The sequence below is a fragment of the Aulonocara stuartgranti genome (assembly GCF_965226115.1).
Source record: "Aulonocara stuartgranti genome assembly, chromosome: 22".
NCBI lineage: Eukaryota > Metazoa > Chordata > Actinopteri > Cichliformes > Cichlidae > Aulonocara > Aulonocara stuartgranti.
The window spans coordinates 30,423,754-30,439,703 of NC_138957.1; the positions used below are offsets into that span (position 1 = coordinate 30,423,754).

Sequence of the window (15,950 nt, forward strand, 5' to 3'; positions counted from 1 at the left end):
GGGAATGAGCACTGCACTGCGCAGTACTTTTGGAGAGATTCATTATGAAGACGATGCACTGTGTCAAAGCCTGAGCGATTCACGCAGAGGAGATGCAAGTCAGTGATGTAGAGAACAAACACTGCCTGAGGGGCTTGACACAAAGAAACGCTGATTTAGAGAAATATGACTTGTGATACCCGTAGCAGTCAGGGAGTTTATGTTCCCTCATGTCAAGTTTGATAAATATGAGAGGACAATAAGAAACAGATAAAAATGCAGATGACTGTAGATGTAGACTGTGCTGGAAACGTAATCTTTCCAGACTTCTTTAAATGGCCTTAAAAGATGACGGTTTTTTTTGCTTAGTTGAAAATGGCTCTGAAGGAAACTTGCACGTTACTTCAGAATTTGTAATAACTTTTATATGAGATGACGAGAAGGTGAAATCAATACCGTCCAGGGAGAGAGTGGGAAGCGTTCCTGTCGGAGCTGTTTGTTCACTCGAATACTTGATATTTTTACCCTATGAGCGAACAGAGACAGAAATATGTAAGGTGAAATCCAAGAAGGAGGCCTTTATATTTCATATTTCATAAAGTCTTTTCAAAGCCATGTGGACCGAGTACACACACACGCACTGCAGGATGCCCAGAACATGAGTCAGTGAAGGAGACAGAAGAGGTAGGAGGGGCAGGGGAAGAAAAATCTAATATGACTGAGCTGTAATGTTGCACAGCTAAATGAAAAAATATTCCCTAAACAATCTGTTCCCTTTGGTTAGTTTTTAGATGAGGAATATACAAACACGTTCATCAACAGTTTGACTGAAGTTTTCTCACGTCTGCTTTGATTACTTCCTCAGACTCCCGCTGGCAAACGGCTAATCAGACCGCGGCTCAGAGGCAGACTGAGCTCGAGACGTGCGCTGATAGGCTGGGCAGCTTTGCCTCAGCGGCCAATCAGTTGGGTCCTTGGCTGAGGGAGAAGGAGCTGATGATGAGCGTTCTTGGACCCCTGAGCATCGACCCCAACATGCTCAACACACAGAAACAGCAAGCACAGGTATGCTCACCTTATAAAGCCGGAAGTGCTGTTGGCCATGTGGTCCTATGTGCAAATTTCTCTTCATCTTCTGGTTCGCTGATTTAATAGGTTGAAGTTTGCCCGTGGTGAACGGTGATAGACAGATCACCTGCCAAGTATTTTTGAAAGTGCCAGCTCTTTTCGCAACAGTTTACACGGACAAGTTCCCAGATGGTTCTGTCTAACAAACCATCTGCTGTGTCAGGTTACAAGTACGTGGCAGAAAATGTAAAAAGAATTAAAGCTCTGAGTAGGTGAAACAGTGATGTTCAATGAAAATCCAGCACAAGAAAAAGTGGGGGGGGTTTCTGCAGGCTTTCAATTCTTAGACAGATTGTATGTTTTTGATATCGACAGGTTACTTCATTGAATTTGTAATGATGCCTTTGATCTTTCCTCTTTCCTTCAGTTCATGCTGCGGGAGTTTGAGACCCGGCGGCCACAGTTTGACCAGCTGACTCAGTCAGCTGAGGGCATCCTCTCCCAGACCGGTGACTCTGCTCAGGACCCCAAGGACCTGGCAGAGGTGCGTTCTGAACTGGGCTCCATCTCCCAGCAGTGGGAGGACCTAACGAGCAAATTGACACAGAGGTCGAACCACATCGATCAGGCCCAAGGAACCAGCGAACGGTACCAGGTAAGACTGAGACAAGTCGAGAGGTTTCAGCAGAATCTTGAGTCACATTCCTCATGTGGTGGTAAACATTTCTAATCTCCCATTCAGGCCTTGCTCCGAGATCTTTCCTCCAGTCTGTCTGCTCTGAGTGAGAGGTTGGATGCTCAGGCCTCACTGAGCGCTCAACCCGAGGCACTGAAACGCCGCCTGCAGGAAACCGGAGAGATCCGATCTGTGCTGGAGAGAAGGCGGACCGAGCTTGCCGAGGCGGAGAAGCTCTGTCAGGAGCTGAGCGCCATCGTGGCTGAACCCTACCTGAAAGAAGAGCTGAGCAAACGACTGGAGGGTGTCAGCGGGCCGCTCAAGAGTTTGGAGGAGCGTGCAGGTATGTGGAGTTTATGTGGCACATTGAATGATTATCATTACTATTTTACAATTTTTATTATTGTTATGATTGATAATTGTTGATGCAAAAACCTGCTACTAACTAACTCACTGATAAATACATCAGAACCTTCTGAAGTCCTTTTTGTCATTTTTATTAATGCACTTGTTTGGTGTTTGTTTCTAATTCCTCTTGCTCTGCTTTTCTTTCCTTTAGCTGACGGTCTGTCTCAGCTCCAGGCTGCCCTGTCGTCCACCCAGCAGTTCCAGCAGATGTTTGAGGAGTTGCGCTCCTGGCTTGACAAGCAGACAGATCCTAGAGAATCATCAACCGTCGCCCTGCCCTGTCAGCCGGAGGCCATTCGCTCCCTGCTGGCAGAGACAGATGAGCTCCAGCGTGGGATTGCCAGTCAGCGAGGCTCCTACGAGCTGATCCAGGCTGAGGGAGCGTCGCTCCTCGCCACTCTACCAGTAGACGAGCGCTCAGCCCTGCAGGCCCGTCTGACCTCCTTGAGACAGGACTGGGAGGGCCTGAACCACAGGATCTCAGACAGGGAGGCAAGACTGAAAAACACTCTGAACAAAGCAGAAACTTACCAGCAGCACAAGGCTGAGCTGGTACCGTGGTTAGCAGACTGCGAAGGGAAAGAAAAAGAGCTACAACCATCACTTGACTCGTCTGCCCTGGATGAAGCCTCGCAGAAAGCACGAAATCTGTCCCTGGACATCGAGAGACGACAACCTCTACTTGAAGCCTTTAATGCTGCATCTGATCAGCTGCTGGAGCAGTGCTGCATCGGGGAGGAAGAGGTATGGACTGAAATATGGAGACTGATAAATCCATTCATCTGATTGGCGATGCAAGATTAAAATGTATGAAAAAATCTAAAGTTCAGTAAATGATAAACACATGTTTTTTTGTAGGTACGTGATGAGAAGGCTCAGCTGAACCGGAGGGTAGATGGACTGGGCGAAAGCCTCCACAATCGCACCGCCCAGCTGGAGGAGCTGGCCAGCCGTCTGAAGGAGTTTGAAGAAGGTAGACAGGCAGTGGAGAGGAGACTGGAGGCTGCCAAGCACCAAATCGAAGTGCAGGAGGCTCTAGGACCTCAGGTACTGAAAAGCATTGATCATTAACCTTCACACTTACGTTATTGCCAGCAGTGACCACATCGCCTTCTTTCACATTCAGGCATGCAGTGCCAAAAGCCTGGAGAGGTTGAGAAGTCAGCAGGAGAGTCTGAGATCCTTGCAGCCTCAGGTGGTCTACCTGAGAGACCTGGCTCAGGGGCTGGTGCAGGATGCACCCCAGACACCAGGAGGCAGCACAGAGGGAACACGGAGACTCCAGGAGCAGGCCAAAGATGCAGAGAAAGAGTATGAAGATGTTACTGACAAGGTGGGGAGCAGGGTCATTGTAATTAAAAAGGGAGGGGGTTTGTTAAAAGTTTCTTTAATGTACTCGGGCATCAGATACATCTGTGTTTATCAAAAAGGGTGAACTTCCTATTCCCTGATTACCTGTACGTGGCCTGGAATTGTCTAAAATATACTTGATGCACATATTAAAGTGCCAAATCTGCCACCCGGGAACATGCTTTGGTAAAACAGCAGGATGTGACAAAGGGGCAGTGATGAAAGGAGCCATAAAAGTTGATGAAACCCAACCAGCAATTTTTGCAATCTGGACTGAAGACATGTTTTACCACCGGACGAACGATTTATTCCAAGGGTCATTGTGTGAGAGGGTGTCTGATCTAGTGAGTGTGCCAGTGAACTGAGGGAGAGCAGAACAGCTATAGCTGTCAGAGGAGTTTGGCTGTTAATGTTATAGTAGTGATGCTGTGTATGGTCGGTGTGGACGTTCAGCACTTTGTCACAGTTTGAAATGTAAACCAGAGCGTTCAGAATTCAGCGCCCATAACGTTTCATCTTATTTCTGCAATCCAGCTTCCATATATTCCATTTAAGGTCACAACTACCACACAACTTCTCACTGTATACAGTATCGAAGCCATCAGGCTACGCTGGGATCCTCTAAGATGTTTTATTTACCTTTTTTAAAACAAGACAAACTATCGATCTGATGACATTGCTGCCGAGGAAACAGTTCTGCGGTGCTTTGCGCAATGATGCTTCTACTGTCCCTTCCTTGCACCTACACAGACGAAATCTATTTATACTCGCTGCTGTGTTGCATCATTTTCTGGTTTGGTTACACGTTGTTCTCTAGCCTTGAGCTGTTGCTTTGGACAGAAAATATTACCACACAGGCTTCTCTCTGTCTGATTAATTTGTGGTTTGAACAAGCAGTCTTCTGTTCTAAGCTGATATCATTACTGGGTCTCTATTCTTATTAAATTTCTGGTTCTTGTTTGTTGCTTTTGTTGCTTTTTAAAAAAAAAAAGAAAATATTTCCAAAAAAGTAGTCACTGCACTGAAAAGCAAAAAGTCGTCATGCTCTTTCTGCCCTTTCATTTATGATGTTTTCTGGTTTGACGCTTCAGAGAAAAGAGATTTCATGTCAGAGTAAAACGTGGGGAGATGGTCTTTCAGTTGTAAGGCAGATGCTGCTGTATTTTTAAATCTCTTTAACGTGTGTTGTTAAATTAATGCATTTTAAGGTCAAGTACAATCATAGTTAAATACTTGTTATCCTCCTCCATCAGATCGAGCAGTGCTGCTCCTCCCTGGAGTCACGGCTGCAGGGCGTCGGCGAGGTCCAGGCTCACGTGCGGGATGTCTTCTCACGTCTCGCCGACCTTGATGATGAACTGGACTCCTTCAGTCCCGTTGGACGCGACGCGGACTCCTTGGCCTCTCAGGCCGACGCCCTGAAGGGCTTCCTCTCCCGTCTGGCCAACCTCAGGACTGAGCTGGAGGGCCACGCGTCAGAGTGTACCACCATGCTGCGGCGCGAAGGCTCCTCTCCCGACCTCCTCGCACTCAGGAGGGAGACGGAGGCTTTGAGCCGCCAGGCCGGCAAGGTGAGTGAAGAGGACGCTGATGTGATGGAGGTTATCCTGACTCGTGGCGGCTTTGGTAAATGTTAGTAACATCCTTGATTTGTGTTTTCTGCTCTCTAGCTGAGTGAACGCGGCCAGGCCAGGTTGGACCAAATCGAGGATGCTGCGGACCGTGTTCGTGATTTCTACAGGCTGGTGGCTGAGCTGCAAGGCCTGCTGGGAAGAGCAGAAGAGAATCTGAATGCGCAGGGCCTGGTTGGCACAGAGGTGGAGATGATTAAGCAGCAGCTGCAGGAGTTCAAGGTAGGACTCACTGGTTATTAACGTGGATATGTGCAGTCTGTGTGTGTGACTGTGAAAGCAGCGAGTTTGCAGCCACTGAATTCGTTGTCACTGAATGTTTTGAGGTTTTTCAACAAGGAATCAGATTTGCAGTAGTTTGTACCAAATCTTCTTTTTTCCTTGTTACATTCAGCTCGATTGTGTGATTTCCACTGTTCGTTGTTATGACTACAGTATATGTATGATTCTGAGAAGACAAGAGTTTATCATCGGCTCAGGCGGGTATTGTCTGCTCGTCGACGACATGCAAGAATCTAAAATAGCTCTGGGTGAACGGGTTGTTCGTGTTTGTGTGTCTCCCTTCTCATGATGCCATTGAAATGAAATTGCACAGATACACAGCGACTCTTCAGCGTAACATGAGCTTTGATTTAGAGCTGCGTGTGTGTGAGTGAGTTATGAATAGTGACATTCAATATGTGTCTCTGAGGGGGTCTGTATCTGTGCTCTTCCTCTTGCTCATCTCTCTAGAGATCATGAGGTACATGGGTGGGGGTGAGTGTGTGTGTGTGTGTGTGGGGGGGACTCCTGTTGTGCATCAGGACTCGGACACGGTGATTAGCTGAGTCACATGTCTCTTTGAAACGCCTGACACGCTGCTGAATCACACAGCTCCTGTTCTTTTAAGGATAGTTGTGGTTCTGTCAACATTTCCAGCCAATATGTGAACGCACTCTCCCTCCCTCAAATACTTATGACGCCCCTCCCTCCTCGTGATGTTCAAGCCCCGCCCAGCTAGCGTTTTTACCTCGTTAGCCTCGTCACTGTGGTGATGGAAAATGATCTAAATTTGATGCCGAGGCAAAACGAGTCTATTTTTTCCTTTTCTTGTGGTTGAGACGAGCTCGGGTTCTGTAAACACAAGGAATGGCTGCACTGTCTTTGTTTGTGCTGCTCCTTTTTACCTCGAGGATTTGAGGCGTTTGAGGACACGTTTCCCAGCGTGAGTCTTCGGTGGTAGTCTGGGCGTTACATAAACTTTCTAAACCATATAAATACAGCTTGCACTACACAGAGAGTGCGGTTTTAAGCTTATAACATACAACATTAGATACTGAGAGGCTGCTAGCCACCACAGAACCACCCAGCTTCAGACTTCAATCAAACCAAGATTTGATCAAATATTTTGAATCCTGTGTTGCAAATTTACAGTTTACGGGTTTAACAATTACTAAGAGGCTGGAGCTGAAAGATTAGAAAAGAAAAATAAAGCAAATGACACATTTGCTGAGTAGAAATTAAATTGCCTGTAAAATTACTGGAAGGACTCCTGAAGACGTGACCTCTGTAAGAAGTTTATTTTGTCCTGTTAACAGCCCATAACCCAAAGTTTCTGGATTTACAACGACACAAACACAGCACATTCTTTTCAAGTTGCTTCACAACTTTAATCGACAGCTGACTTATTGTGGCAGAAGACTGAACTGCAGGAAAATAAATACTGGAGTAAGAAATGTGATAATTCTGAGCCAGTGGATCCAAATTTAGGATCTGACTGTTTACACACCGCATGTTTACAGTGAGGTATTAACCTAAATAATGAAATCCTTAATCCTGTATGTACTGTAATACTGTAAGTTGTCATTAAGACATAACTGTTTACAGCTCGTTCTGCATTTAAAGAAAAAAATCCCGCTGGGAGAAACTCCTGGCACCTCCAGTGTTCGGTTCACAGGCCTAGGCTAGTCTTTCAGTCTGACTTCTCTCGTTAACGAGTACATTTTCTTGACATGATGTAATATCCTGTCCACTTTAGACAACTATGTGAGAGCTCAGGAGTAGTATGCAATGAGTCCCACGCACAGTCAGTGCATTTTCTGCCATCTGCAGCTTGTGGCGCTCCAGGAAGGTCCTGCTTTTTCAGGATGATCGATGACTCGCATAATATGGGCGCTAATCATTTTTTTGCACACGACAAATTTAGTCTGAGTCGTCCTCGTCCCCTTGAGAGCGATCATCTCCGCTGTTGTCGAGATGCGTGGGTGGATCAAAGAAGAGTTTTTACTCATTCCATGTGACTCTTTGTTCCTGTTTCTCTTCATCCTCAACTTTTTAAACCTCTGCACCTTTCTTGTTTTCTTCCATCCTAATTTGATTATTCGGATATATTGAAACATCTTAATTTCCGGTGCGCCTCCTTCTTGGCCTACTAACCTTTCTTTGTGTGCGTTTCTGGGTTTTTCTCTCTTCTTCCCCCTCACCGGGCTCTTAATGAGAGCGAGCCGAGGGAATGTGTAGCAGAGAACAAACAAATAGAGGAGATAAAGAGCTGCTGAAAGAAGAAGGGAAGGATGAGAGGAGAGATCCAGATAAATAGGCTACACTTGAAAAACGGAGCCACATCAAAGAGTCTGAAGCTCCGTCAAATATTTTGCACTTGAATTAATCATGTTAGCGAGCAGATCTGCAGGTGTACTAATGCGCCATATGACTGGGAGTAATTAGGTCAAAGCAATATTTCAGTGTTTACAAGGTTTAAAGAGGCAACTGATATTATTTTTTATCAAATAAAGCATGTTTCATATTAATAATAAGCAGCTTTTCCAGCATATTTTCATTTTGATGCAGAAAAGAAATCGCTTAACAAGATTTTAGCCCTTAAATGAGTTTACACAAGCACGCATCATACGCATGGTGACAAGAAAAAATGTTTCTTAATTAAATACAGTGAAGGTATTATCTAATGTTCAATTTATTTGTGGATTACGCTCACACGCTATTTTTCCCTGGTTAATAAATCTGGCCCTCGGGATCTTCCCTATAATGTCTATACAGATTTCATTGTTCTCAGATGATGAAGCAAAGCTGCAGCATCGCTCAAGCTCAATCTCCGATCAAATAAAGAAACATACATACAGCTACATAACTTGACACACGACAATAAAATGCCCATACCGCCTTAAAAAGCCACGAGCATGGCTGTAGACCTGATAAATGGTCTACTCTATTTGCTACAGTGTGAAATTGCAGCATTTCAGCTGTAGTGAAACAGACGCAATCAAAATATAAGTCAAATATTCCATCGCGTGTCTGTATGTGTTATTTAAGAGGTAAATAGTTTGTGTTGTTTTTCAGTGATGAAGACCTTTCCTCTATTAAAGCTGTGAACTGTGAGCCGAGGTGCAGACAGACTGCAAAAATATCACGGGCAGAATGTATAATAGCTACTGTCTGCAGGGTATGTAGAGCATGGAGAAATGGTCTGTCACTCTATCTGGGGGCAGGGGGGGTATTTATAGGAGGGCACCGAAGAGAGGATAGCAGGGGGGATATTGTGAAGAATCGAGAAAAAGACAAACTATCGGGCAGGATTACAGATACACAGGGAAAGATGAGGAATTTTGTGATAGACGGTTTACGTTGCTCTGGTCTTCTGTCTGACCCCGTTTTGACTTTTTTCATTTTTTTTCTTGGTAGCTGAAGAATATCTTGTCCTGTGTCTTCTAATAGTCTTGAGATGAGAAAATGTCTTTCGTCCACTTTTGTGAACCAGCCCTCCTGGTTTTGTTTTTTTCCCCTCCACCTCTCTCTCTGTTTCACTCTCTCTGTAACCGATCCAGGCTCATTTCAAACCTAAACATGTCTGTCTGGCTCTAAAACAGACCGGGCCACCCCTCTCCCCTCTCTTCAGCCCCCTTCCCCTCCCCCAACAGACCCCTTTTCCAATCCAGAGAGATGATGTCATGCCAATGCTTAAAAAGACCAGTGGGCTCAAGATGAGGTGTGTGTGTGTGTGTGTGGTGGTGGGGGGGGGTGTATGGGTGGAGGCTAGCCGTGGGATGATGGGGTCATGGGAGTGGGTGGTGATGTTGTCAGATTATTGTTTAAAGTTCCCAATGGTGATCTCACAGAGGCTTACTGAGTCAATGAGGGTGCGAGAGAGCAGTCTCCTTCTGCTCTTTGTCTCTTTATTAGCATTCCTGTTACACTGCGATTTATTCAAGACACTCCGAGCCTCGGAAACATCATTTTGTTCTTAGATAAACATCTAAAAGTTTGGCTGTGAGAAACTGAAAGTGAGCAGATGTCACTGACTGAAAAATGTGATGTTTAATGTAAAAGTTTTTTGGCAGGGGTTGAAAATCCAAGAAACCGCCACCTCGATGTCACCCACGGGTTTGTGAAGCCTCATTTTGAATCTCGATTTTAGCATTTTGACCTTCACTGTGTTGTTATTTCAAACCAAGAAGTGCTAATGTGTGAGCTAGGTTATCAAGCTCCATCACTAGACTGTATGGGTACACATGCACATATACCTGTTAATTAGTGCTAAGTAACATCTAAATTAAACTAGTATTTAACTATAACCAGGGCACAAACTTCTTGAACAGACTGTTCAGTTCATTAAAACCATGAATTGGGCTGAGAGGTTGAGTTTAGTAACGGAGTTAACAGAGAAAGCAGACACGCCCCTAATGAGGAAGTCTTAATAATATTTAGGCAGGTGAGTGTTAAGAAATCCCATGCAGAGTTGTCATGATGGAAAAAAGTAGCTTTAAAGACCAAATCTTTTTTAATAATGAGACTATGCATTTTAACGAGTCGGCCTCAAGTGGCCACTAGAAGAACTGCAGCTTTACTACTTTGTTTTGCTCATTTTTAACCCCGAAAGCTTGTTTATATCTCTCAAATCAAGAAGCCAGTAGCAGCTTTGTTCGGGTAAGCAGAGCTAAAAAGTAACATCAGTGTACTAACATACTGATGTTTACCATTTTTACTGTCTCAGTATTCTTAAAATAGCTAATCAGAACGAGACATTAGTTTTCTCATGAAACACATTATTGGACTTTGATCTGATTATCGTGCCAGATGAAAAAAGGGAGGCTAACAAAAGTTAATGCAGTTCATTTATCAGTGGGTGCATAAATGTTTGCTCTTTGTCCAAGTCTATTCAAAAGGTTCCAGTAAATCATAAAACGTTTCAGTCTGGTCTATGTGTTCGTTCTCAAACCCTTGTTGCATTGGCACTGATTTAATAATATGCCTTTAGGAGAACATGTACGATGTATTGAGCCGGCAGTGCTGCTGCCTGCCTGGCTCTCTGTTCCCAGCAAGAGTTTTGCCATTTATCATGTACATGTTTATACTTGGCCATCCTGTTTTCACATATGCGCTACCGTGGAATCTGTGTTTGTATTTAGGGTTGCTCTGTGGCCTGATGAGAGGTCTGTATGCACTGCGCATCAGAGGATGCTTCTAATTCCAGTCTTTTTCGGGTTGCAACCGGAATCTCAGCTGTCTGCTCACCCCACCCTCACACACAAGTACGCACACACGCACATCAGGGTGTGGCTTCAACATCTCTCTGCATGCCCCTGGCTCCCCTCGTCCCTAAGCAGCTGACATAGTCTCTGGGTGGGATGAGAAGGCGCGCACACATATTCACACTGGTGATTTAGCAGAGGGGTGTTAGGAGGCTCTAAACCCATAACTGCAGATGGACATTCCTGGGAAGGGCTGGTTAGTCTGGGTGACATCGGCACAGCAGGCATCTGTGTGTCCTTGTGTGCACACGTTTTTGTTAAAATCCCAGTTCTAAATCATGCCTGCGCACCTCCTCTGTCTTCACCCCTTCCATATCCTCCTCCCTCGCACCTTTTTCCTCCTCTCCGCTGTGTCAGCCTCCTTCGTCTCTCCTCTCCACCTCGCCATGCGCTAGTTTTCAGTCCTCCAAGAATCTGCAAGCCTGTGACTCACTGTCCTTCCCCGCACCGACTGTGTCAGCAGCTATTTAATGATGGGTGTAGAAGTCGAGCCAAACTGGGCCAGTAGCTCACTGGTCGTCATTTGGCCCGCTGTGAAGCTGGAACATGGCCTATTTTCACCTATAAGGTTGTTTGCGCATTTAGTCCTTTATCCTTTGGTAAGCAGCAGTAAGGTGGATGCAGATATTGAACCTTTCAGCGCCCCAAATGTTGTGCTGTTTTCCAGTTAGTCATACATTCCTAGATAAAACTTCTTGGGAAGATTTTTTTTGACTTTCACATATTTATGATTGTGTAATTTCTTTGTAATTTAACCAGCTAACCATGACTCTTGAGAGAAAAGCAAAATTCTTTTGCACTACAAGAACAGTGGTAACATTACTAATACACTCACAAACACACAGAGTCAGCGTACAAATGTAAAGGTGTAATATAAAAACTTATTATTAATGTTAAAGCTAAAAAAAACCCCTGAAACATCAAAACAAGTCCTGATCAAAAGCAGGAGCAGTGAAGTCACCTTCAGTGGATTCAGTAAAAACCGTTTAGGTGATTAATTGCACTTAATCTGACAAATAGAAAACATATGATACTGAAAGAGTGAATCCAGTCGATGCTCCCAGCCTTATATTTTTGAAGTTCGGCTTGTCTAATGGAACTGAAAAGTTTGTGTGCTGTCAGTAGAGTTCAGTGTGTCAGAACCCAGTAACCCTCCCATGACTCCCCGCCTAATCCAAGTCATACATCATCTGGACGGCAACTCTGTTTACTGGCTCTCTGAATTTTCCTGGACTACTTTCTGTCTCTCTGATCTCTTTCTGTCTGCATATTCGTGTCTAATGCGAGTGTGTGAGTCTGTGTGTAAGCCAAAGACAGATTCAGTGTGTGTCTGAGGTCATGACTCTTATTTTTACTGCTGCATTTTCTTTTTGTCCCTCTGAGAGGCCGATTGGATCAAAGTAATATAATTTATCTTATCCTAAAACCTGAGCCTTTCGGCTGGACCTTTTTATAACACACACATTTACACAGATGTTTCACTTCAGTATACATCTGAAAACGACTGAGAAGTGAGCAACTGTTTTGTCTGTGATCAAAATGTGTCCGGGATGGTGTGAGTTAACGCGCATATACGTGTGTGTGTGTGTGTCTTGGCCTCCCTCCTCTCAGGTCCTATATTGTTTCAGCTGTTGTGAATTAGAAAGGTATGCCACAGCTCAGCCCGGTCTTCTCGCTCTCGCTTTTTTCCTCGCTCTTTCTCTCAGTTCAGAGAAATTCGACAATACTGACATAAATATTTTCACAAAACTTGTCCAACAGGACCCGATAAGATGGAACTCGATATCATTCTTCTCTCTCCAAATACTGGGCATAATAAAATAAACATAATAAAACTGAATAATGCTGCAGGTCAAGCCAAGATAGACTTCCTTGACACTTGAAAATGTTTAGAAAAGAATTAGTGTAACATTTATTCTTATGACCTCTGCACCAAATATCGAGGCATTAAAGCTAACAGTGTAATATAATATTTGCTAAACTTTATAGACACGTTTCAGACCAACGTATACAGCCTTTCAAACAACTTGTCTTTTTTTTTTTTACAAAAGGTCTTGCTCATACCAGCAAACCATTTTCTTCATGCGTTACAGCAGCGCTGCCAAAAATAAAAGAAACAAACTGTCGTTTTGAGTCAGATTGTGAGTTTTGATGTGAAACACAGCAGATCTGTGCAGCTTTTACTTGTTTTTCTAGGCAAACCCAGAAGTTGATGCCATGCTGGCTTCCTAGACAAAAAGCTTTCATTTTTGTGTTATCACAGTAAATAAGATCTGTGTGTGGCGTGGGAAAAGTTATTGGTGCTTACCGGCTTTTTCCAGCAATGCGATCTTTACAAACTGATGCAGCTTTGATGATTTTTGAAGTTATGCAAAAGCAAAATGCACAAACTCTATGGTCTCATTTAGCGACTAGTACAACAAAGACATTCTCAGGGACACAGAAAAGCTTCTAAATTCACAAGTTAAGCATTTGCTTTCTTTGTAACCTTTCACTGTTTTATGCTGAATAAAAAGAATAAAAGCTGTATCATTTCTGAACCTTGGGTTAACTGTACCGTATTTTCTGCACTATAAGGCGCACTTAAAATCCTTTAATTTTCTCAAAAATCTACCCTGTGTATGTACGAATTCTTATTGTGTTTACTGACCTCTAACCAATTTTATGTGGTACACTGCGTCATATCCATAGCACAACTTTGGTAAGCTATGAAGCCGCACTGCTTGATGGATTGTCGGAGCATTACGGCTACCGTAGTCAGGAGCCTCGTGGAGTAATCTGGGTCCAAAACTCCGTCCCCTTCAGGTCCCAAAGTCAAACGAACACTGCAGCATGACTGAGAGTTAAAAACTGTCTAAATTCTTTCATCTTTAATAAAATGATCAGCATTGCTGCTTTACCAGGTGTAACAATTAAGTTTAACATCCAGGCATCCATGAAAACAGAATTTATTAAATTCAGCGGAGTTAGAAGTTAGCAGGAAGTTAGCTCGCTAGTTTCCACCTAAACGTGATATAGCATGTTCTGACTGAGATTTCTGAAAAATTCAAACGTACTGCTCTGCTATCACTTCCAACATAAATGAAGACAGAAAAGTAAACAGCAGTGACGTTTGTGGGGTTACTGAAGTTGGACTAGCTGGTATATAATGATGCGCTACATGATCGCTAGCAAAACAGCTATGTTAGCATAACATTAGCACAGTGAACCCTAACAAGTATCAAATATAATTCTTGCTGTTTCGTGATGTAGTCAACCGTAAAGCTTGTAATGGTGGTTGTTTACCTTGTGCTTACTGCGACTGTCATCCGCCTTATGATGGCATATAATAAACAATAAATAAATGCCATGGCTGAGAGCAAACACACTGAATGAGAGATTTTTGGGCCAGGAGGGTGGTGTAAGATCCCAGTGAGTGCGAGTCAGGTGTGTGAACGTGGATGTGTGGGAGGAGGAAGAGGCTCGAATAAAAACAGCAGAGGAGGCATGCCAGAAAGAAAAAGGGGGATGACCTCTGGATTTGACTCCTTGGCAGGCTGCCTCACAGGTGCTGTGTGTGGGTGAGAGAGAGAAACATGAGGTCACTGAAAACGGAGGATCAGCCTATTTTTACACACTAAAACTGATCAAATGGTGTAATCCACCTCAGAGAGCTGACCTCCAAAGTGTTTATAATGTGGAAAGTCCTTCCTGCATTAATCGCACATGGACGTTAAACTCCATCTGTAACATAGACTGCTGGCTGCCAGCTGAATGAAAACACACTGCAGGGTTTGGCTGGGGAGAGTGTGAAGTTCTTGTTTTCCTAAAAGAGTGTGTGTGTGTTTGTGTTTATGCATGTGTGTGTGTTCACATGCAGGCTAATTTACCGTTAAATTGAAATGCACACAAGCAGCTGCCTACCTGCAACACACACAAAGCAAATCGGCCCCGAAAATCTGCAAAGTTTCAAACTACCATTATGACCATCATTAGTGTGTTTATGTGATTGGCAGGTGCTTTTATTGAACATGTTGTGCGCGATGGTGGATGTGCGTGCCTGTTTTTACTCAGAGGTGTTCGTGGTGTTTTTGTATGTGGGTCCTTGTCCTCTTTGTGTGTGTCTCTCTCTCAGACTGAGGAAGCTTGAGAACAATAAATGCTTTCACATGTACACAGGCAGGTGAAACGCTCTGCTAGTTAATATAAAACTACCCCTGAGAGTTGGAAAAAGGGAGGGTGATGGAGATGGCAGTTACTTTTTTTTTCCTGCTACCAGGTTACTACAGAGGGGGAGGGAGATTGAAAAGCAAGATGTTGACGAGGAAAATGACATTAAATGGCAGCGGTTTGAAGAGACGGATTATAGATTTACTTTGGCTCGTGGAGGAGGAGGGAGAGGGGGGAAAAAAGTATATTTTCCTGTCGACAGGTGTTCCCCCAAGAGCAAATAAACGACCCAGAAAAGTCAATAATACATACTTTATGCCCTCCACCTGTGTTTGTGTTAATGTCACTTAGCCACACTAAGTGGTTTCAAGCCTCTAGGTGCAGACAAAGGCAGTGTGAGCCTTTAACTCGGAAAGCAGGCCATTTAGTGCACACTGCACCTCGGTAAAGTTTGCACCACAGGATCGGCCCCGGGGAAAATTAAAGCCCTAATCCTTACGCTCTTTTACTCCTCTCCGCCTCTAAACAGCCTCGCTACTGCTCATCCCATCAACTGTGTGACTGTTAAACTAGCTGAGACGACTGAGGAATGAGTGGAAATCATAGTAAAGCAGGGCAGCGCAAGTGGATCCGCAGAGGACTTGACTAATCAAATTTAATCTTTAGCCAATCCAGGGGGGCACGGGTGGAGGCACAGACAATGCGGCCTGTCAGTAGTCAATGAGGTAAAGAGGGGGTAGGGTTAATTTAAATGAATAAATTAAACTAGCCTAATCTAATTACCAGCCCCTCATCGTCCTTTTTGGCTCCTCCACTCTTCATTTTTTGTTTTTACTTTTTCCCCTCAGTGCCTGTCCTTCCTCCTCTCCTGGTAGCTGGCCCACATCTGCGAATGCTTGGCTTTAAACCTTGTTGTGGTCTGTGTAGAGGGGATTGTCAGTTAGCCGTGGGTCACGCGAGATTTTGCGAGCGCTGCATGCATGCGCGCGCGTGTGGGTGTGTGTAGCGAACTCTGTGACAAACCCCTTTTGTTTCTATGAAGACGTTTGCCTTGGACGCGGCAATGACAGCTGCAGGGCAACTGACAGAGAGGGGGTGGGTATTTGGAGGGAGGGCAGTTAAAAAGAAAGAGTGGAGTATTTAGCATATTTGACATGCAAGCCA

General features: G+C 44.2%; 1 protein-coding gene across 10 annotated transcripts in view; it reads left to right on the top strand.

Annotated features, from left to right (window-relative positions):
• macf1a (microtubule actin crosslinking factor 1a) overlaps positions 1 to 15,950 on the top strand; it is a 230,901-nt gene that overhangs the window by 165,561 nt on the left and 49,390 nt on the right. For all 10 annotated transcript variants that reach the window (XM_082520383.1, XM_082520384.1, XM_082520385.1 and 7 more), the window contains 8 exons: positions 845 to 1,044; positions 1,475 to 1,702; positions 1,790 to 2,066; positions 2,283 to 2,875; positions 2,990 to 3,178; positions 3,258 to 3,464; positions 4,735 to 5,052; positions 5,152 to 5,334. In XM_082520383.1, the coding sequence (XP_082376509.1) occupies positions 845 to 1,044; positions 1,475 to 1,702; positions 1,790 to 2,066; positions 2,283 to 2,875; positions 2,990 to 3,178; positions 3,258 to 3,464; positions 4,735 to 5,052; positions 5,152 to 5,334 (2,195 nt within the window). The remainder of the gene's footprint in view (positions 1 to 844; positions 1,045 to 1,474; positions 1,703 to 1,789; positions 2,067 to 2,282; positions 2,876 to 2,989; positions 3,179 to 3,257; positions 3,465 to 4,734; positions 5,053 to 5,151; positions 5,335 to 15,950) is intronic.